Source organism: Rana temporaria, chromosome 3 (assembly GCF_905171775.1).
Source record: "Rana temporaria chromosome 3, aRanTem1.1, whole genome shotgun sequence".
In the NCBI taxonomy this organism is placed as follows: Eukaryota; Metazoa; Chordata; class Amphibia; order Anura; family Ranidae; genus Rana; species Rana temporaria.
The window spans coordinates 459,351,594-459,375,137 of record NC_053491.1 but is presented as its reverse complement, the minus strand read 5'-3'; the positions used below and the strand labels follow the sequence as shown (position 1 = coordinate 459,375,137).

Sequence of the window (23,544 nt, the reverse complement as noted above, 5' to 3'; positions counted from 1 at the left end):
TGCAGGTCAGGTCAGTGTATGCAATGCAGGTCAGTGTGGTCAGGTCAGTGTAGTCAGGTCAGGTCAGTGTAGTCAGGTCAGTGTATGCAATGCAGGTCAGGTCAGTGTAGTGTATGCAGGGCAGGTCAGTGTATGCAATGCAGGTCAGTGTAGTGTATGCAGGGCAGGTCAGTGTATGCAATGCAGGTCAGTGTAGTCAGGTCAGTGTAGTCAGGTCAGTGTAGTCAGGTCAGTGTAGTCAGGTCAGTGTGTGCAGGTCAGGTCTGTGTATGCAGGTCAGATCAGTGATTGTGTATGTAGGTCAGTGTATGCAATGCAGGTCAGGGTATGCAATGCAGGTCAGTGTGGTCAGGTCAATGTAGTCAGGTCAGGTCAGTGTAGTCAGGTCAGGTCAGTGTAGTCAGGTCAGTGTATGCAATGCAGGTCAGGTCAGGTCAGTGTATGCAATGCAGGTCAGGTCAGTGTAGTATATGCAGGTCAGGTCAGTGTATGCAATGAAGGTCAGTGTAGTCAGGTCAGGTCAGTGTAGTCAGGTCAGTGTAGTCAGGTCAGTGTATGCAATGCAGGTCAGGTCAGTGTAGTGTATGTAGGTCAGTGTATGCAATGCAGGTCAGGTCAGTGTAGTGTATGCAGGTCAGTGTATGCAATGCAGGTCAGGTCAGTGTATGCAATGCAGGTCAGTGTGGTCAGGTCAGTGTAGTCAGGTCAGGTCAGTGTATGCAATGCAGGTCAGTGTAGTCAGGTCAGTGTAGTGTATGCAGGTCAGGTCAGTGTAGTCAGGACAGGTCAGTGTTAGTGTATGCAGGTTATGTCAGTGTATACTGACACATACACACACACTCACGTAGGTCTGGGTATGTGTCAGGTAGGTCACCCTGCGCCACTGCACCCCCCCCCCCCCCCCCGGTGCTGGCTTGGCCTCGAGCTGAAGCCCCTGGTCTTTTTGGCACCTAGCAACGCCCCTGCCTTAATATCCATACCAGACCTGAAGTCGCGACAAAGTAAGTAAACCAAGCAATTGCTTGGGGACCCGAGCTGGGCCCTTGTCGTGCTTCCTATAAATTCTGCAGCCGTCTGAGCGCTCTATAGAGAGCCTCAGACGACTGCAGCACTGCTGCCTCTCTGGTCACTTCTTCCCCTTCCCTGTAGCGTGGCCGAGCTCCTCATCCTTCCTCCTGTCAGTCCGGCCGGGTACCTCGCGGTACAGGAGATTCAGTTTCCTGTTCCGGGCCGGACTGACAGGAAGTGCACACTGAACATGGGGGGGAGTAAAAAAAACATATATGCAACACAGTATATGCAACAGCAGTATTTTCACTGTAAACCTTTTTCATTTATATAAAGTGTGGGTGAACTTAAACTGTATCGCTATGCTGTGGTTCCTGTAGGCTTTGCGTGCGTGCGTGCGGCCGGCGGGGGTTAGGGGATGGGGGGCCTCCATGTCCATTTTGCTTGGGGCCCCCAAATTTCTTCAAACGGGCCTGCCTGAAGGGCCTGGTGTGGAATTTGGGGGACCCCCACGCAATTAAAAAAAAAAATAGATTTTGGGTTCCCCTTAATATTCTAACCAGACCCTAAGGGCCTGGTAATGGACTGGGGGGAAACCCATGACTTTTATCTGTAAAAAAGACCTGACAATTCAAGTTTTTATCTTTAGAAATGTCATTTTGTGCAGTGACTGTTCTAAACACGGGGAAAATGCGCCACTTTACATGCATACTATAGACACCAGTCAAATTTAAAGTGGAGTTCCACCCATAAATATAACATTACATCAGTAGTTTTAAAAAAATGTCATTAGTCCTTTAAGAATTTTTTTTTTTTTTTAGATGCCTTCAAAGTGTTGTTGCTAGGCAGAATAGTTAATCTTCCCACTTCCTGCACCTAGGTGCTTAAGCTTCCTAACCTACACCGCACAGACTCCTGGGAATGTAGTGGGTGTAACTTTCCAGGAGTCTGTGCACTCCCCAGTCTCGAAGAATCATGTGACTTGGACAGCACAGGTGCTGAAACCTGATTTGACACTGCTTGTGCAGCACTGAGCATGTGCGAGATCTGCAAGGCTGAAATTCAGGAAGTCATACAGTCTGGCTTCATGATGCCCACACTTAAGATGGCCCCAGTCAATTTCTATTTTATAAAGTGTCTAAATGCTGTAACAACCTAACAAAACGGACCTTAGTTTACAGACTAACTTTACTAGAATACATTAAGCTTGTGTATTACAGGGGTATTTATATTTAAAAAGTGAAATTGTGGCCGGAACTCCGCTTTAAAGGAATATTTCACTTTTATTGTTTCACTCTAAGCATTATTAAAATCACTGCTCCTGAAAAATGGCAGTTTTTAAAACTTTTTGTTGCATTGATGCATGTCCCCTGGGGCAGGACCCGGGTTCCCAAACACTTTTTATGACAATAACTTGCATATTAACCTTTAACCTCCCTGGCGGTATGATTCTGTCTGGAAATTTGTACCAAAAGCGGTACAATTTTTTGCATGGAAATTTGGTGATATGTATTATAGGCCTGCAATTCCTATTAATTACTTACTTAACCAGTTCCGACCCCCGCATGTACATATACGTCCACAATATGGCACGTACAGGCACATGGGCATACACGTACGTCCTCGCCTATTAGCGGGTGGGGGGTCCGATCGGGACCCCCCCCCCGCTACATGCGGAGGTCGGGTCCGCTCGGGGAGCGATCCGGGACCACGGCGCGGCTATTTGTTTATAGCCGCTCCGTCGCGATCGCTCCCCGGAGCTGAAGAACGGGGAGAGCCGTATGTAAACACGGCTTCCCCGTCCTTCACTATGGCGGCGCATCGATCGCGTCATTCCCTTTATAGGGAAGACACGATCGATGACGTCATTCCTACAGCCACACCCCCAAACAGTTGTAAACACATACTAGGTGCACCCTAACTCCTACAGCGCCACCTGTGGTTAACTCCCAAACTGCAACTGTCATTTTCACAATAAAGAATGCAATTTAAATGCATTTTTTGCTGTGAAAATGACAATGGTCCCAAAAATGTGTCAAAATTGTCCGAAGTGTCCGCCATAATGTCGCAGTCACGAAAAAAATTGCTGATCGCCGCCATTAGTAGTAAAAAAAAAAAAATAATAAAAATGCAATAAAACTATCCCCTATTTTGTAAACACTATAAATTTTGCGCAAACCAATCGATAAACGCTTATTGCGATTTTTTTTACTAAAAATAGGTAGAAGAATACGTATCGGCCTAAACTGAGGAAAAAAAATGTTTTTATATATGTTTTTGGGGGATATTTATTACAGCAAAAAGTAAAAAATATTGCTTTTTTTTCAAAATTGTCGCTCTATTTTTGTTTATAGCGCAAAAACTAAAAACCGCAGATGTGATAAAATACCACCAAAAGAAATCTCTATTTGTGGGGAAAAAAGGACGCCAATTTTGTTTGGGAGCCACGTCGCACGACCGCGCAATTGTCTGTTAAAGCGACGCAGTCCCGAACTGTAAAAACACCTTGGGTCTTTAGGCTGCATATTGGTCCGGGGCTTAAGTGGTTAAACCTGACCAAACAAGACTCTAGTAGACATCCCAGATGTGATCAATTTGAAACACAAATTCATGAATTATAATTTAATCAATAATATAATTTTATTCAATAATGTAATGAAAAATAATGAAATTTATCAAACAAAGAAATTCAATATTTGAAAGAACGTTTGTTGGATAGTTTCCAGCACAGACCACAGTGCACCAGTCCTTTGAAGAATTAAAAGAGTTGAATAGAACAAACTGGGTTGGTATTCCCCACACCAGTATAAATAGGACTTTGTTGGGGCGTTGTGTCTATAGTAGGTGAGCTAGTAAATTCCCAGAGAATTGCTTATAATGAAAATAACACATTTTTTTTTTAAATACATAAAAACAATAAATAAAATCCATTGTTTGCCCTGATACAGTGTAGATGCTATGATTGGTTAGATGGGGGTGGTGCTGGTCACCAACATGTTTCGCATAAATTAGCGTCATCGGGGCGCCGCATCCATCTATTTCATATCTTCATCTAATAATATGCAAAAAACAAAACAAATTATTTACATATAATGATGTTCCAGGGCATAAAAAGCATTTCATAAATAGGAATATTCTTGCATAATATAAAGGGCCAGATCCAGAGAGAGAGTACGCTGGCGTATCTACTGATACGCCGGCGTACTTTCAAATTACCCGCGTCGTATCTTTAGTTTGAATCCTCAAACCAAGATACGACGGCATCTGGGTTCGATCCGACAGGCGTACGGCTTCGTACGCCTTCGGATCGTAGGTGCAATACTTCGGCGTCCGCTGGGTGGAGTTCGCGTAGTTTTCCGCGTCGGGTATACAAATGAGCTTTTTCCGACAATCCACGAACATACGTGCGGCCTTCGCATTCTCTTACGTCGTCTCTAGTCGGCTTTTCCCGGCGTATAGTTAAAGCTGCTATTTTGCGGCGTATAGATAGACTTGCCATGTTAAAGTATGGCCGTCGTTCCCGCGTCGAAATTTGAATTTTTTTTATTTTTTGCATAAGCCGTCCTTAATCAGGGATGGACGTAAGTCACGTCTAAGTTCAAACAATGACGTTGTTGCGACGTCATTTCGCGCAAAGCACGGCGGGAAATTTTAAAAAGGAGCATGCGCAGTTCAATCGGCGCGGGGACGCGCTTCATTTAAATGAATCACGCCCCCTAATCGCCGATTTGAATTACGCGCCGAGAGATACACTACGCCGCCGTAACTTACGGCGCAAAATCTTCCTGGATTCGACTTAAAGCCAGGTAAGATACGGCGACGTAGCGTATCTCTGATACGCTGCGCCTATCCAATTCTATGTGGATCTGGCCCATAGTGTATATAAGCGCACCAAAACTGTCAGGTCTGGTCTGTAAACTGCACGAGGCCTATGGTAACGGATCTGACTCCTGTTGGGGGTGTGTTCTCCTTGTTGGCTATATTGTTACCTTTGGGGTCACCATAGGCCTCGTGCAGTTTACAGACCTGACAGTTTTGGTGAGCTTATATACACTATATATTATGCAAGAATATTCCTATTTATGAAATGCTTTTTATGCCCTGGAACATCATTATATGTAAATAATTTGTTTTGTTTTTTGCATATTATTAGATGAAGATATGAAATAGATGGATGCGGCGCCCCGATGACGCTAATTTATGCGAAACATGTTGGCGACCAGCACCACCCCCATCTAACCAATCATAGCATCTACACTGTATCAGGGCAAACAATGGATTTTATTTATTGTTTTTATGTATTTAAATAAACATTTGTTATTTTCATTATAAGCAATTCTCTGTGAATTTACTAGCTCACCTACTATAGACACAACGCCCCAATAAAGTCCTATTTATACTGGTGTGGCGAATACCAACCCAGTTTGTTCTATTCAAAGAAATTCAATAAACATCCTGGGCCAGATTCACAGAGAGATACGACGGTGTATCTCCTGATCGTATCTATGCGCCTGATTCATAGAATCAGTTACGCATAGATATGGCTAAGATCCGACAGGTGTAACTGTGTTACACCGTCGGATCTTATTTTCAATTTGAAAATGGCGCGGGGGGCGTTCCCGCTGATTTACACTGAATAATATGTAAATCAGCGAGATACGCAAATTCACGAACGTACGCGGACCCGACGCAGTTTGTTACGACGTTTCCGTAGCGGTTTTCCCGGCGTATACTTACCCCTGCTTCTATGAGGCGCAGCCAATGTTAAGTATAGCCGTCGTTCCCGCGTCGATTTTGAATTTTTTTACGTCGTTTTTTTACGCGCGTCGCAAGTTACGCTCACGTCGAAACCACTGACGTTCTAGTGACGTCAGTGGGAGCAATGCACGCCGGAAAATTTCGCGGACGGCGCATGCTCATTTAAATCGGCGCGGGAACGCGCCTGATTTAAATAGTACACTCCCCCTAGCCGCGGAATTTGAATTCCGCCGGGGGATTTGCGAGACGCCGCCGCAAGTTTGGAGGTAAGTGGTTTGTGAATTACCCACTTGCCTCTCAAACTTGCGGCAGCGTATCTTAAGTCAGATAGATCACGCGGATCTAAAGATCCGCTGATCTACCTGAATCTGGCCCCCTGAGTGTGAAACATTTTGAAGCATGGAACTGGACAAAGTCCGACGTCGCAATCAGGACAATGGAACCTTGTTTATTTTCTGACTTTTTTTCCATTGCCATCTCTCTTGGAACAGCAAACGACGCACATCCTGGTAGGTGCTGCCTTTCTTGCGGTTGGTGATATGTAGTCCATAAAATGACGACCTGTCAGGCGTTCTGGGTTGACAACGTCAACAGCGCGTCGTCCGGGTCTGTTAAGAGCTACTGATGGTGTCTGGTGGTTGACAAAAATCTGCTCAGCCACCTTCCAGATAAAGTCAGAATGAACAAGAGGTATTTCAGTGTTTGCTCTATAAAGGATATAAGAATTCCAAAGGCATTGTTCCAGGAGATGCCTGAAAATCTTTTTGTAATATTTATTTTGCTATTTCCGCATTGCCGGGTAAAAAGTCATCGCCTGATCGGCTCTGTCGACATCTCCCATGGTGTGATTATAGTCGATCACGACTTGCGGCTTCAGCACATCTTTCCCATGTTTTGTATGGACCATGGCAGTGGAGGTATTGTGCACAGTGCTCATGAGACACACGTCCTTCTTGTCATCACATTGCCATCATCTTACCCTTTTGAAAGGCAACCATTTCTCCAGTTTTTAGTTTTTTCTTGCCAAACATAGATGGCATGTCACGTTGGTTTGGCCTAACGGCAGGGGCGTTGCTAGGTGCCAAAAAGACCAGGGGCTTCAGCCCGAGGCCAAGCCGGCACCGGGGGGGGGTGCAGTGGCGCAGGGTGACCTACCTGACACATACCCAGACCTACGTGAGTGTGTGTGTATGTGTCAGTATACACTGACATAACTTGCATACACTAACACTGACCTGTCCTGACTACACTGACCTGACCTGCATACACTACACTGACCTGACTACACTGACCTGCATTGCATACACTGACCTGACCTGCATACACTACACTGACCTGACCTGCATTGCATACACTGACCTGACTACACTGACCTGACCTGACTACACTGACCTGACCTGACTACACTGACCTGACCACACTGACCTGCATTGCATACACTGACCAGACCTGACCTGCATACACTGACCTGAATACACTGACCTGCATTGCATGCACTGACCTGACCTACATACACAATCACTGACCTGACCTGCATACACTAACCTGACTACACTCACCTGACCTGCATACACTGACCTGACTACACTGACCTGACTACACTGACCTGACCTGACCACACTGACCTGACCTGACCACACTACACTGACCTGACCTGGCCACACTGACCTGACCACACTGACCTGACCACACTGACCTAACCACACTGACCTGACCTGACTACACTGACCTGACCACACTGACCTGACCTGACCCCACTCACCTGACCACACTGACCTGACCACACTACACTGACCTGACCACACTGACCTGACCTGACCACACTGACCTGACCTGACCACACTGACCTGACCACACTGACCTGACCTGACTACACTGACCTAACCACACTGACCTGACCTGCATACACTGACCTGACCTGACTACACTGACCCAACCTGACCCCACTCACCTGACCACACTGACCTGACCACACTGACCTGACCTGACCACACTGACTTGCCCTGACCACACTGACCTGACTACACTGACCTGACCTGCATACATTGACTTGACTACACTGACCTGACCTGCATACAATACACTGACCTGACCTGCATTGCATACATTGACCTGACCTGCATACACAATCACTGACCTGACTACACTGACCTGACCACACTGACCTGCATTGCATACACTGACTTGACCTGCATACACTGACCTGACCTGACCACACTGACCTGACCTGATCACACTGACCTGACCTGACCACACTGACCTGACTACACTACACTGACCTGCATACACTGACCTGACTACACTGACCTGACCACACTGACCTGACCTGACCACACTGACCTGACTACACTGACCTAACCACACTGACCTGACCACACTACACTGACCTGACTACACTGACCTGACCACACTGACCTGACCACACTACACTGACCTGACTACACTGACCTGACCTGACCACACTACACTGACCTGACTATACTGACCTGACCTGACCTGCATACACTGACCTGACCTCACTCCCCTGACCACACTACACTGACCTGACCTGACTACACTGACCTGACCCCACTCACCTGACCACACTGACCTGACCACACTACACTGACCTGACTACACTGACCTGACCTGACTACACTGACCTGACCCGACCCGACTACACTGACCTGACCCGACTACACTAACCTGACCCGACTACACTGACCTGACCCCACTGAACTGACTCCACTGACCTGACCCGACTCCACTGACCTGACCCGACTCCACTGACCTGACCCGACTCCACTGACCTGACCCGACTACACTGACCTGACCCGACTACACTGACCTGACCCGACTACACTGACCTGACCCCACTGAACTGACTCCACTGACCTGACCCGACTCCACTGACCTGACCCGACTCCACTGACCTGACCCGACTACACTGACCTGACCCGACTACACTGACCTGACCCGACTACACTGACCTGACCCGACTACACTGACCTGACCCGACTACACTGACCTGACCCGACTACACTGACCTGACCCGACCACACTGACCTGACCCGACCACACTGACCTGACCACACTGACCTGACTACACTGACCTGACTACACTGAACTGACCTGACTCCATTGACCTGACTACACTGACCTGACTACACTGACCTGACCTACATACATACACAACTATTAACGTCACCTACCTCAGCCGTGATGTGCCCGTCATAGCGATGGAGGGAGCCAAGGAGGAGACAGGAGAGGAGAGCCGCCGAGCAGGGAGTGGGGATGTGGTGTGGCGGGCAGCTGTGGTGCCAGAGAAGAGGAGGCTCGGGAGCCGTGGAGAGCCTCCGAAGCGAGCGGGGATGTCGCATTGTGCGCCGGACGCAGACGGCATTGTAATTCCCGCCTTCTATGCTTGCGGTGCCTATGATGGACGTCACACGGCCCAGAGGTCCCAGATTGGACCAGTGGGACGTCCATCATAGGCGCTGCAGGCTCCAGAAGGCGGGACCTGCTCTGTCACTCGATGAGTCGGCGGCGCTCGGAAAAAAAATGGTCCCTGCTCGGCGGCATTCGGGGCTAATAGTTTAATGGTTCATCGCCGAGACTCGGGGATTTTCACCGACCCATTCGGGGCTCCAGCCTCCCCAGCCCACCCCTAACAACGCCCCTGCCTAACGGTACCATACGCATCAGTTTTGTTTAGGAGCAAAACCTCATAAAGTTCCGGAGACGTGTAAAAATTTTCCATTGTCACACAATATCCCTGGTTCAGCAATGGGTCCAGCAGTGTAAGGACAGATGATGTGGCCATCCCATAGCGGCTGGGGTTGAACTTGGTACCTTTACCGGTGTAAATGACCGCATTCCAGATGTATCCGGTGGATGATTCGCAGAGCATGTAGAATTTGATGCCAAAACGCGCTCTTTTGGATGCAATAAACTGTATCCAGCTCAGGCGTCCCTTGTAGGCCATCAGACTTTCGTCCACACTGACGTCCCTTTCTGGCACGTAGGTTCGCTGGAAGTTGGTGACAATCATTTGGCACACCTCCCAGATTTTTTTTAGTTTGGGCGCAGGATGCGTGGCCTCATCAAACTCTTCGTTGTTGGTGAAATGTAAATTCTTCATGATGAGCGAAAAGCGGTATTCGGACATCACAGTGCCAAAAAATGGAGTGGCCAGTAACCTATTTTTGGTCCAGTACCATTGGTGTGCGCAGCCTATTGTATTAGGGTGTGCACCCCAGAGCACAAACAGACATGAGTATACATCAGCAGAACAGTGGACGGTGTCAGTAGTTTATTATTCTTTTTTTAAAAAAAATTATGAGCCCTGTTGGGGGGCTTTGGTGAATCATCAAGGGTCTAAACAGACCTCTGATGTCTCACTTTTGAGACAGAGAAAGGGACAGAGGACAAAGTTTCCCCAGTCCATTTTTCTGCAGCCTCAGCTGCACTGGACAGTGAACTAATGGGAAGTGCTCTTTGCTAAGCGGCTTCCTGTTCATTCACAAACTGGAGCATAGTAAACATAGAAGCAATCCGTACAGATCACTCACTGTGTTCATTCACAAAAAGAAGGGGCCGGTAAATACAATATTTACCGACCCCTTCCCCCACTCTACATCCTGAATCATCCCCGCAGCAGCCAGTGGGAGAGGAGGGAAGCTGGCAGCACTGCAGGGGTAAGACAGGGGATATCGGCACCGCACAGGGTGATTGGGGTGTGCCCAGGCACACCTGGCACACCCTGTGCGCACACCTATGTCCAGTACCATTTCTGGAGCAGTTTCCCCACCACCCCCTGAAGGATGATGAGTCCCAGAAACTGCCAGATGTCCTCTTTAGTCACCGGTTCCCACTTTCTGGTTCTGGAAAACCTGGCACGCAGCGTAGTGGATTGCTGATCATGGTAGCGGTTGGTTTCTGTGACGATTTTTAAAATGACCTCCTCAGTAAGAAATAATTGCAGGTACGCCAGAGGGTTGTCACTCTCCACATCTACCTTCATCCCAGGTGATCCAGTGAATCGGAATCTCGGGGGGCGCTGCCTGGTCCGTACCGCTGTCTATAGGGCACCAAGTGCGCACATCGCTTAGGTCAGGTGCGGGATCATCGGCGTTGTCACTTTCTGGATCAGAGTCAGATGACAAATCTCCCCACGACTCACTATCGCTCTGTTCTGCGAGCAACTCCGTGTCGCTGCCGCTGTCGCTCAACTCATCCAAAAGCGCCTTTGTAGGAAAGCGCTTTTTTGATGCCATTTTCAAACGTTTTTTTTTATGGGCACAAATGACAATGGCAAGGGGCACTAAAAGGGCACTGTGTCAGATTCCAAGGTGATACAGTGTAATCCTCTCAGATTACATTGTACCACCTCCTTTTTATGTGTTTGTGTTCACGTTTGAATTTCCCTCCCAGTTCCGCTCCAATGCATCATTGCTGCTGCCGGGAACGGAACCAGGAAGTCAGATGCCGACGGACGGAGCGGGGGGGGGGGGGGGGGGGGGGTCTCGCCGGCGATCACAGCAATGGGAGATCATCGCTGGATCGCCAGGAGAAGGTAAGCTACGCCCGCTGCAGGCTCTGCACAGCTACCCCGAGCGTGACTCAGGGATACCGATTACAGCAGAAAAGAAACACCCCGAGTCACGCTTGGGAACACCGCTAAGGGGGTTAAAATTAGAACTTTTGATTTTTCACGTTCGTGTCCCATAGACATTAACAGTGTTCACGTGTTCAAACAAATTTTTTGCCTGTTCGCATGTTCTGCTGCAAACCGAACCGGGGGGTGTTCGGATCATCCCTATTGATTATATTAAGCTCACATTTTTATCTAAAAAGAAAAACCCTTCAACAGAACATACTGTATATTCTCTTTAAATGCTTAGTGGGAGGTTGCAAAATGTTTAACATGAGCTGGGAGTGAGATGCAGTACACAGGTGGAGCTCAGGTGTTCCAGTGCACAGCCTAGTCTAACAGAGAGCAGCAGGTGACAATAACTACGAGGATGGTGACTTGGAGACAATGCTCGTTCCTCTTCTTCAGTCTTGTCTGCATTGCTGGGGTGAGTAAGATTACTCAATTGGGGACTTTTAGAAGGGCTCTTAATAATTAGAGGGATAAGGTTGGCAAAGAGACAATTTAATTTTTTTTCTTTAACAACTTGCTTACTGGGCACATAAACCCCCTTCGTGCCCAGGCGAAATTTCAGCTTCCGGCACTGCGTCGCTTTAACTGACAATTGCGCGGTCGTGCGACGTGGCTCCCAAACAAAATTGACGTCCTTTTTTCCCCACAAATAGAGCTTTATTTTGGTGGTATTTTATCACCTCTGCGGTTTTTATTTTTTGCGCTATAAACAAAAAAAGAGCGACAATTTAAAAAATATATATTTTTTTTTTACTTGTTGCTATAATAAATATCCCAATTTTTTTTTTAAAAAACTATTTTTTTTCTCAGTTAAGGCCGATACGTATTTTTCTACATATTTTTGTAAAAAAAAAAATCGCAATAAGCGACTGGTTTGCGCAAAAGTTATAGCGCCTACAAAATAGGGGACAGAATTATGATTTTTTTATTTATTTTTTTACAGTAATGGCGGCGATCTGCGATTTTTATTGGGACTGCGATATTGCGACGGACGTATCGGACACTTTTGACACAAATTTGGGACCATTCACATTTATACAGCGATCAGTGCTATAGAAAATGCACTAATTACTGTATAAATGTGACTGGCAGGTAAGGGGTTAACACTAGGGGGTGAGGAAGGGGTTAAATGTGTATCCTGGGTGTGTTCTAACTGTGTGGGGGGTGACTGGGGGAGGTGACCGATGCTGTGTCTCTATGTACAAGGGACACAGATCGGTCTCCTCTCCTCTGACAGCACGTGGAGCTCTGTGTTTACACACAGAGCTCCACGTCCCTGCTGTCACCTGCCGTGTCACCGACGATCGCGTGTACCCGGCGGACATCGCATCAGGTACACGCATCGGCTCTTCGGCGATGCGCCGGGACAGTGTTTACCTGCCGCGCGCCCCCCAGTGGCGCGGGTAATGCACATAAAAGGACGTTTAAAGACGTCCACTCGGCACTTGAGAGCCGAGCTGTGGACGTCTTTTGTCTATAGCGCGGATCTCAAGTGGTTAAAAACTAATTATCAGTGGTCATTAGCAGGGAAGGACTTTAAACCGACCAGTAAACCTCCTTTGTGTAAAGGGTCACAATGCAACGCTCATTTCAGGATTCTGAAAAGTTTTTCCGATTGTCATCACATGATTTTCACCAATTTCCCAAATTTGAGAGCATGTGCGATTAGTCATGCCAGCCAAAGTCATCTTCTGCAATCCGTCTAGACATTTTAAGCAAAGCAGAAGCATAGAGGAGATTAGGGGGGATATGATCAACATGTACAAATATATAAGAGGTCCATATAGTGAACTTGGTGTTGAGTTTTTCACTTTACGGTCAACACTGAGGACAAGGGGGCACTCTTTACGCCTAGAGGAAAAGATATTTCGGCCCGGATTCAGGTAACACTTACGCCGACGTATGTGTAGATACGCCGCGTAAGTGCACAGATGCGCCGTCGTATCTATGCGCCTGATTAATATAATATACGCCTGAAATTTGGCTTCATCCGACCGACGTAAGTTTCCTACGTGCCGGAGCCTGGGCGCATACTTACGCTGCCCGCAAGGGGCGCTTCCATTGATTTACGCGTCGAATATGCAAATGACCGAGATACAGCGATTCACGAACATACTTGCGCCCGTCGCAGTAGTATACGCCGTTTACGTAAGGCGTACGTCCGGCGTAAAGTTATTCCACCTATAGGAGGCGCATCCCATGCAAAGATATGGACGACGGAACAGCCGTCGTATTTTACATCGTTTACGTAGTAGTATGTAGGCATTGTGCCGTCGTATCTTAGGGAGTATGTTCAACGTGATTCTGAGCATGCGCGCGCATGCGCCGTTAGTTCGGACCATCATTTGCATGGGGTCACGGTTCATTTAAATGAATCACGCCCACCGTCCACCTTCTTTGAATTAGGCGGGCTTACGCCGAATGATTTAAGTTACGCTGGCGCAACGTAGGGAGCGAGTGCTTTGTGAATACTCTGCTTGCCTCTCTGGGATACGTCGGCGTAGCGCATATGAGATGCGCTACGCCGGAACAAAAATGCGCCGATCTACCTGAATCTGGCCCTTCATCTCCAAATACAGAAAGATTTCTTCACAGTAAGAGCTGGGAAAATGTGGAACAGACTCCCTCCAGAGGTGGTTCTGGCCAGCTCAGTAGATTGCTTTAAGAAAGTCCTGGATTATTTCCTAAATGTACATAATATAACTGTATACTAACATTTATAGGTAAAGTTCATCCGGGGAATATCCGATTGCCTCTCAGGGATCAGGAAGGAATTTTTTCTCTTGTTGTAGCAAATTGGATCATACTTTGCTGGGGTTTTTCGCCTTCTTCTGGGTCAACTGTGGATAAAAAATTTGTATATGGGATTGTATTATATTATACTTTTTTTTTTTTTTTTTTATGGTTGAACTGGATAGACTTGTGTCTTTTTTCAACCTGACTAACTATGTAACTATAAAGTACTCGCCTAGCCTAAATTCTGACTAATAGTTGGCCATTCCTATAGAGATTTGTGATTGAATTGGGTTCCAGTGATTGATGTTAAAGGGGTTGTAAAGGAAGACATTTTTTTCCATAAATAGCTTCCTTTACCTTAGTGCAGTCCTCCTTCACTTACCTCATCCTTCCATTTTGCTTTTAAATGTCCTTATTTCTTCTGAGAAATCCTCACTTCCTGTTCTTCTGTCTAACTTCACACCGTAATGCGAGGCTTTCTTCCTGGTGTGGAGAAAGCCTCTTAAGGGGGGAGGGGGCGAGCAGGAGTGTCAGGACGCCCACTAACACACAGCTTATTTCTCTATCTGCAAAGTAGAGAGTGGCCTGCTCGCCCCCTTCCCCCTCAAGAGGCTTTCTCCACGCCAGGGAGAAAGCCTTGCATTACTGTGTGGAGTTACAGACAGAAGAACAGGAAGTGAGGATTTCTCAGAAGAAATAAGGACATTTAAAAGCAAAATGGAAGGATGAGGTAAGTGAAGGAGGACTGCACTAAGGTAAAGGAAGCTATTTAGGGAAAAATAATTCCTTTACAACCCCTTGAAGTAATTTATCATCAATTAAAATATTGAACGATGCAACACACAGTATTGTTCCACACTGGGATCTGCTGAAAAAATGATCGCAAAAACAATATCTATTAGCTATAAATTTATATTATTAACTGAAATCTATTACAGTAATACCTTGGATTACGAGCATAATTCGTTCCAGAAGCATGCTTGTAATCCAAAGCATGCTATATTAAAGCAAGTTTCCCCATAAGAAATAATGATGATTCGTTCCACAACCACTGCTGGCGTATGCAGTACTGTATGTGGCCAGAGGTGCGGGGGCGCTGGTGACACTCAGAGACATTCGAGAACTTTCGAGAACTGTGGACACTTTTCCGACGCACGTTACGCCCGCCCCACCTAGCTGGGAGTGTCTCTGAGTTTTTCTGAGTGTCTCCGAGCGTCTCCGAGTTCTCCAGCCCCCCTGGACCTCTGACCACATACGGTAATGCATACACCTGCGGCTTGAGTCCTGCTTGTCTTGCGAGCGCTTAACATCAAGTCACGATTTAAAAAAAAAATATATAGCTTGTCTTGCGTAACGCTCTTATACCACATTACTCGCAAACCGAGGTATCATTGTATTTAATTGATGTATATTACCTTCTGTTTTCTGAAACACATGCAAACATTTGAAAAAAAGGAGTTAGTAGGTGCTGGCGCCTACCTATGTGAAATAAATATCTGCTATCCTGTGACATAAAATTTTATATAAATACCATAAGTGATAAATGACATTAGTTTAGTGATGTCAAATGAACCCACACTCCTATAGGCGCATGTGTGGTGCTTACATATACAAATGCATTAATAAAAATTAATACGAGCATATAGTGTATGAATAAACATAAAAATTCAATTGAAATAAAATTGAAATAAAATAATAATAAAAATTAGTCCATATATAATTGAAGTGCTGATAATTGCATTAAATGCTTCGTGCTGCATTAAAAAAGTGCTGTACGTTTCATGCAAAATGCTGTGTGCCAATCCTAATATTTATTGCTGTGTTCCACTCTGTGCCCCCTTCATCCATGCTCTGATGTGGCCCGCACTCACCAGATCATATCCCCCTCCTGGGGTAGAAAGCATTCACAGTGTATGCCCTGTGCTGCACTCTGGCAAATCCTTGTTCCCCTATATGACTCTTTCCAGGTTGCACTCATGTACAAAGAGAAGAATTTTCCCAAATAGTGTGATACCGTAATAAATGTTGGACTTTATTAATAAAAACTCTAGGTACTCACATTTGTCAATTTAAAAACAAGCTGTGTATTATTTCCACGGAAGTGTGTGTAGACTGCGTCTATCCGCTCGACCGGTTTCGTCGTAATGACGTCGTCTGGAGCGTGCGGACCGTCACACTCACTTCCCTTTTATTATTAATATTGTTCTCCCATTGCGTCGTAAGCTACAGCCGACATCTTCCCTGTGGTTATGAGGACTTAAGTCCTCCCACTAGGATGCCTGTTGTCGGGCGCCATGTTTGGTGAGATATTTGCAGACTGAAGTCCGGATTAATACCAACCCAAGTAAACCCTTATTCATTTAAGCAGATGCAATGTGTACGAATACCAGAACATGATAAGACATACACCACGTATACTGAATCCCCACTTTGAAATTATAATACATCTGATAGATCACAGTGAAGATAGAAACGGACTGGTAATTATAAAAAGCAAAATACATGATATATGCATTACTTCTATAGACACATAGACTATCAAAATGCATGGAAAGTTGGATATCTGCTAAAGTGTACCTCAACTGGATGGGGGACATATTAATATAGAAAATATAAAATTAAATGATGTGAAATATTATAAAATAAATAAAATATTATAATAATTGAAATAATAAATTGGGGAAATATATACGACAAAGAAGGTGTAATGAAAAAAATAAAAAAATGGTCCCTATGATATTAAAAATATAAAAATTTATGAGGAAACTGTAAAAATTAGGAAAAAATGCATATAAATGCCAGTATGGAAGTATTAGATTAGAATAAGATATATATGTCTAAAAATTGGTCAGGAAACAATTCAAATCCAGATCTATGTTCATACCCGCAGGTTGGAGGGTATCGAGCTCAAAAATCCACCGGGTTTCGTTTTGTGAGATTTTGATTACTTTGTTTTCTCCTCTCCAGTGTTCTTTTATTTTATCAATTGCATAAAAAGTCATGCAAGTTGGATCCTTATTATGGTAGTCCCTAAAATGTCTCGAAACACTGTGCTTGTTGAACCCTTTTTTTATATTAGCAATGTGTTCTCAGATTCTTACATGCAACTCCCTAGTGGTTCTTCCTACGTATTGTTTTTTGCATGGACATTTAATGACGTAGGTCACATGTGTACTATTGCATGTTATTAATTGTTTTATCTGATGTATTGATCCATTTGATGTAGAGGTACAATCAGCTTTTTTCTTATTGGTTTTCCTACTGACCCTACAGGGGAGGCAATGGACATTTTCAAATATATGTACAGCAGGGCCATAAACCTGATAGAGGTATTTAATCAGGAACAGGTGGTTACCAAACATGATACTGATAGCCTCTTCAATCAATTAAGACACTGCATGGAAAAACAGCTCAGGGTTTGGTGGGATGTCGCCACATTGGAGACGTATATCACAGAAAAAATAACACCCAGGAGACTAAGGCCCCATACACACGATAGAATCCATCCGCAGATAAATCCCAGCGAATGGGTTTCAGCGGATAGATCCTATGGTGTGTACACTCCAGCGGATCTGTTTCCGCGGATATTTCTCCCCTGGGATGGATTCCAGCAGATCGAATATTCGCTGACATGCTAAACAAATCCATCTGCTGGAATCCATCCCAACGGATGGATCCGCTGGTCTGTACAGACTCACCGGATCCATCCGTCCAAAGGGATCCCCCGCATGCGTCGTAATGAATTGACGCATGCGTGGAATTCCTTATATGACAGCGTCGCGCACGTCGCCGCGTCATAATCGCGGCGACGGCGCGACACGTCATCGCCAGAGGATTTCAGCGCGGATTTCAATGCGATGGTGAGTACACTCCATCGCATAGAAATCAGCTGAAATCCTCGAGAGGATTTATCCGTGCAAACGGTCCGCTGGACCGTATTCGCGGATAAATCCTCTCGTGTGTATGGGGCCTAAGATGGGATATCTCACCCAATGATGCTGTAAATGACAAAGGGCTAATAGATGAGTGGTATAGATTTTTTAATCAAAGCGAAAATGATTTGCAGCATAAAATTGTAGTGAGACAACATAAATTAAAAGTGATTGAATCAGAGATCCTGCAGCTGAGGGATCAACTTATACCATTCATTGATACAAAGGAATATAAAGAGAAAGAAACTTTTTTACAAGAAGCTGTTAAAAAATATGACAGAGAAATACAACAAAAGAAACAGAAGAAATTCAAGAGACGTGCTGGACTACAAAAATCAGCAAGTATATAAATGGCAAAAAAACAGATGAAACATACAATGAGATGGATCAAAATATCTCTATGACAGAGGAATCCAGAGACAATTCCACAGAAAGAGAAGTAACGGCATGGCAACTTACTAGAGGAGATGACAACAGACCGAATAGGGCCATACGAATAGAAAATACCATGGCACCTCAGAGAAGAGAAGAGAGAAGTCCCATACGTTAAAATTACAGTCAAAACTATAGGCAACAAGAACAAAGTGAGGATAGAAAACCACAAATTCCATACACACCAGGGATCCCAAGACATCGTAATAGATTCTCTCCATTGCGAACATTCCCGCAAGAAACCCCATATAGAGGACCTCAGACCAATGAGAGAGGACAACAGGCCTTTCCGATCACAAGGATGGCGGCAGCCCTTCAGGTACCCACCCCGGAACCAATACCAAGGATGGAATCCAAGAACAAACAGGAATATGAGGAGAGGAATGAACGAATGGGAACAAGGGGACAACGAATGGGAAGAAAGGAGAGAACAGATATACAGGCCCCAGAGATGGGAAAGAGGAAAAGGACAAGAGGAAAACGAGGGGGCATCAAGAAAAAGAAGACGAGAATACTAGGAAGGGCATTTTTAATCTAAGTGAAGTAATTTTTAATGAAGAGGAAATGAAAGTATTAGATTTGGGACTCAAATATTTCCCAGATAAGGAATTAGATACATTTGAAGTATACATAGATCTAAAGAAATTCATACGAAAAATGAATATAAAGAAATTCTTTGCAAATAAGGATAGCAAACAAGGAAACAATACTACCATGTATAAACATTCTAATCTGAGAAACAATTCGACTTTTAATCCAAAAACACAACATAATGGAAGTTTAACAGTGTTTAGAAAAATGGTGGAGGAAGATATTAGAAACTTAAAAGTAAACAAGTCCAAACGAAATAACATCTGGAAGACAATCAAAGAAATAGAGAAGAAGAAAAATATAATCATCAGGCCCGCCGACAAGGGGGGAGGATTGGTCATTCTTAATAAACACGATTATGAAACAGAAATTAATAAACTTCTGAATGTCCCAGATACATATAAAAAGCTAAAGGTAGATCCAAAAAGAGAATATGAAAATAAACGAACTAACTTTGTAGAGAAGGGAAAACGTATGGGCATACTTACAAAAAAAGAAGCCAAATTTCGAACCCCAGAAGCAGCAAAAACTCCAGTTATTTATTATGTCCCCAAGATCCATAAGGACCAAACTAACCCACCGGGGTGACTGATTATAAGCGGAATCGATTCACTATTCTCAAGATTAGGAGCTTATATTGATGGGTTTTTACAACCATTGGTGAAGGAGGGGCCATCATATCTCAAAGACAGCAGACAACTAATTAATGAACAAAAAAATGTAAAGGTAGAGAGAAAGCGACATATTGGTCACTATAGATGTAAATTCACTGTACACGAACATAGTTCAAGAGGACGGCATCCAAAGTGTGGAATGGGCCCTATATAATCAGACGCAAATGAAGCAGGAACAGATACAGTATATCATAGAAGGCCTGAGGATGGCAATGAGTCACAATTATTTTTGGCACAAAGGGGAATTTCTTACCCAAACCAAAGGCGTGACAATGGGGGCTTAATATGCCAACATTTTTTTTAAACCATTGGGAGGCCAGAACAAATACAAAGTACCCAAAGGAAAAATCTTAAAATGTACCGGAAGGTACATAGATGATATTTTAAAAATTTGGGGGGGAACAGAAGACGAACTGCAATCTTTCTTTGACTAAATAAATCACAAACATACAATAGATTATCTAGATCTACAATTGTTCAAAGAAAATGGAAACATCAATACCAGAACCTTTTTCAAGAAAACGGACAGAAATGGTTATATTCCCACAACAAGCTGTCACCACAGACAAGGGATTAGTAAAATCCCAAAGGGGCAGTTAATGAGGATCCATAGAAATTGTAGTAGTGCCGATGACTTTGAAATCCAGGCAAACTATTATTGACAAATTTGTAGAAAAAGGATATAAGAAAAGGGAAATGGAAGCACTCAAGGAGAAAGTCAAGAAAATGAATAGAGATCACATGATAACAGAAACATCAAAAAAGAAAAGAAAAGTTGTAGATATGGCTTTTCTAACAGGAGATAACATACAACACAAGGACATTGAGATGATTATTAACCACTTGGCGACCGCCGCATGTATATGTACGTCCACAGAATGGCACGTACAGGCATATGGGCGTACATGTACGTCCCCGCCTTTCCACGGGTCGGGGGTCCGATCGGGACCCCCCCCGCTACATGCGGCGGTCGGATCCCCGCAGGGAGCGATCCGGGACGACGGCGCGGCTATTCGTTTATAGCCGCTCCGTCGCGATCGCTCCCCGGAGCTGAAGAACGGGGAGAGCCGTATGTAAACACGGCTTCCCCGTGCTTCACTGTGGCGGCTGCATCGATCGAGTGATACCTTTTATAGGGAGACTCGATCGATGACATCAGTCCTACAGCCACACCCTCCTACAGTTGTAAACACACACTAGGTCAGTGATGGCGAACCTTTTTGAGCCCGAGTGCCCAAACTGCAACACAAAACCTAATTTTTTTTTGAAGTGCCAACACTGCAATTAAACATGAATACCAAGGTTTTCGTTTAGAAAAATCAACTCGTACACTTGTCCAAACTAATTAACAGCTTTTGTTTTAAAAGAAAAACACAATAACAGAGCTTTCTATTAAACATTTTTTTTTTATTGAAAAAGATTCTCAACAACTGTACTTGTGCATGTATTTTTGGATAAGGATACATTTGCAGATCGCTGGTAAAGATGCCTTTGCTGATCGCTGGTAAGGATGCCTTTGCTAGGCATTTTCAAAGATGGCTTTGCTGGGCATTTCCAAAGATGGCTTTGCTGGGCATTTTCAAAGATGACTTTGCTGGCCATTTTCAAAGATGACTTTGCTGGGCATTTTCAAAGATGACTTTGCTGGGCATTTCCAAAGATGGCTTTGCTGGGCATTTCCAAAGATGGCTTTGCTGGGCATTTCCAAAGATGGCTTTGCTGGGCATTTCCAAAGATGGCTTTGCTGGGCATTTCCAAAGATGGCTTTGCTGGGCATTTCCAAAGATGGCTTTGCTGGGCATTTCCAAAGATGGCTTTGCTGGGCATTATTAAAGATGCCTTGGTAAGGCATCTTTAAAGATGCCATTGCTGGGCATTTTTAAAGATGCCTTGTCTGGGCATTGGTAAAGATTGGTAAAGATGCCTTGGTTGGGCATTAGATGCCTTGGCTGGGCATTGGTAAAGATGCATTTGCTTACACAAGGGATAGAGATCTACAATGCTGTGATGGGTACAGGCACAGTATACTTTGCATAGCTAAAAGACATTATTGAACATAAGCAGAGGATGAGTCTAATGATCTATTGCTGGGCATTATTAAAGATGCCTTGGCTGGGCATTGGTAAAGATGCCTTAGCTGGGCATTGGTAAAGATGCCATGGCTGGGCATTATTAAAGATGCCATGACTGGGCATTTTTAAAGATGCCTTGGCTGGGCATTGGTAAAGATGCCTTGCCTGGGCATTATTAAAGATGCCATTGCTGGGCATTTTTAAAGATGCCTTGGCTGGGCATTGGTAAAGATGCCTTGCCTGGGCATTATTAAAGATGCCATTGCTGGGCATTTTTAAAGATGCCTTGGCTGGGCATTGGTAAAGATGCCTTGCCTGGGCATTATTAAAGATGCCATTGCTGGGCATTTTTAAAGATGCCTTGGCTGGGCATTGGTAAAGATGCCTTGCCTGGGCATTATTAAAGATGCCATTGCTGGGCATTTTTAAAGATGCCTTGGCTGGGCATTGGTAAAGATGCCTTGCCTGGGCATTATTAAAGATGCCATTGCTGGGCATTTTTAAAGATGCCTTGGCTGGGCATTGGTAAAGATGCCTTGCCTGGGCATTATTAAAGATGCCATTGCTGGGCATTTTTAAAGATGCCTTGGCTGGGCATTGGTAAAGATGCCTTGCCTGGGCATTATTAAAGATGCCATTGCTGGGCATTTTTAAAGATGCCTTGGCTGGGCATTGGTAAAGATGCCTTGTCTGGGCATTGGTAAAGATGCCTTGGCTGGGCATTGGTAAAGATGCAATGACACATTTTTGTTTTTTTCATTTTAGCCCTTTGGATTCTTCTTTGCAATTCTTGTAGATTAGAATCTACAGCAGCTTCCAGACCCAGCAGAGCAGTGGGCATTATTAAAGATGCCATTGCTGGGCATTTTTAAAGATGCCTTGGCTGGGCATTGGTAAAGATGCCTTGCCTGGGCATTATTAAAGATGCCATTGCTGGGCATTTTTAAAGATGCCTTGGCTGGGCATTGGTAAAGATGCCTTGTCTGGGCATTGGTAAAGATGCCTTGGCTGGGCATTGGTAAAGATGCAATGACACATTTTTGTTTTTTTCATTTTAGCCCTTTGGATTCTTCTTTGCAATTCTTGTAGATTAGAATCTACAGCAGCTTCCAGACCCAGCAGAGCAGTGGGCATTTTTAAAGATACCTTGGCTGGGCATTTTTAAAGATGCCTTGGCTGGGCATTGGTAAAGATGCCTTGGCTGGGCATTGGTAAAGATGCCTTGGCTGGGCATTGGTAAAGATGCCATTGCTGGGCATTTTTAAAGATACCTTGGCTGGGCATTTTTAAAGATGCCTTGGCTGGGCATTGGTAAAGATGCCTTGCCTGGGCATTATTAAAGATGCCATTGCTGGGCATTTTTAAAGATGCCTTGGCTGGGCGTTGATAAAGATTTGGGATGCTTTTGCACAATTAATGTGATTTTTGCTGTTGTATGCATGCTGATAACTTGTCAAACCTTGGCTCATACTCCGTTAGTTTGAGAGCAACACATACAGCACTCAAATCATCTGTTTTGCCGCGTACACACCATCGTTTTCTGCGATGGAAAAAAGCGACGCTTTATGTGCTTTAAAAAAACGTCATTTTTCCAACTTCAATTTGAACAACGACGTAGCATACACACCATCGCTTTTTCACAACGCTCTAGCACAGCGCAGTTCCGTCAATCACGCACTACGTCACTATAAAGGGTC

At 44.7% G+C, this 23,544-nt stretch overlaps 1 protein-coding gene across 1 annotated transcript in view; it reads left to right on the top strand.

Moving 5' to 3' along the window:
* Nucleotides 1–11,704: 11,704 nt before the first annotated feature.
* LOC120933506 (NXPE family member 3-like) overlaps nt 11,705–23,544 on the top strand; it is a 65,910-nt gene continuing 54,070 nt past the window's right edge. Inside the window, exon 1 of the mRNA XM_040346746.1 lies at nt 11,705–11,825. Within this exon, the coding sequence (XP_040202680.1) occupies nt 11,769–11,825 (57 nt within the window). The 5' untranslated portion in view covers nt 11,705–11,768. The remainder of the gene's footprint in view (nt 11,826–23,544) is intronic.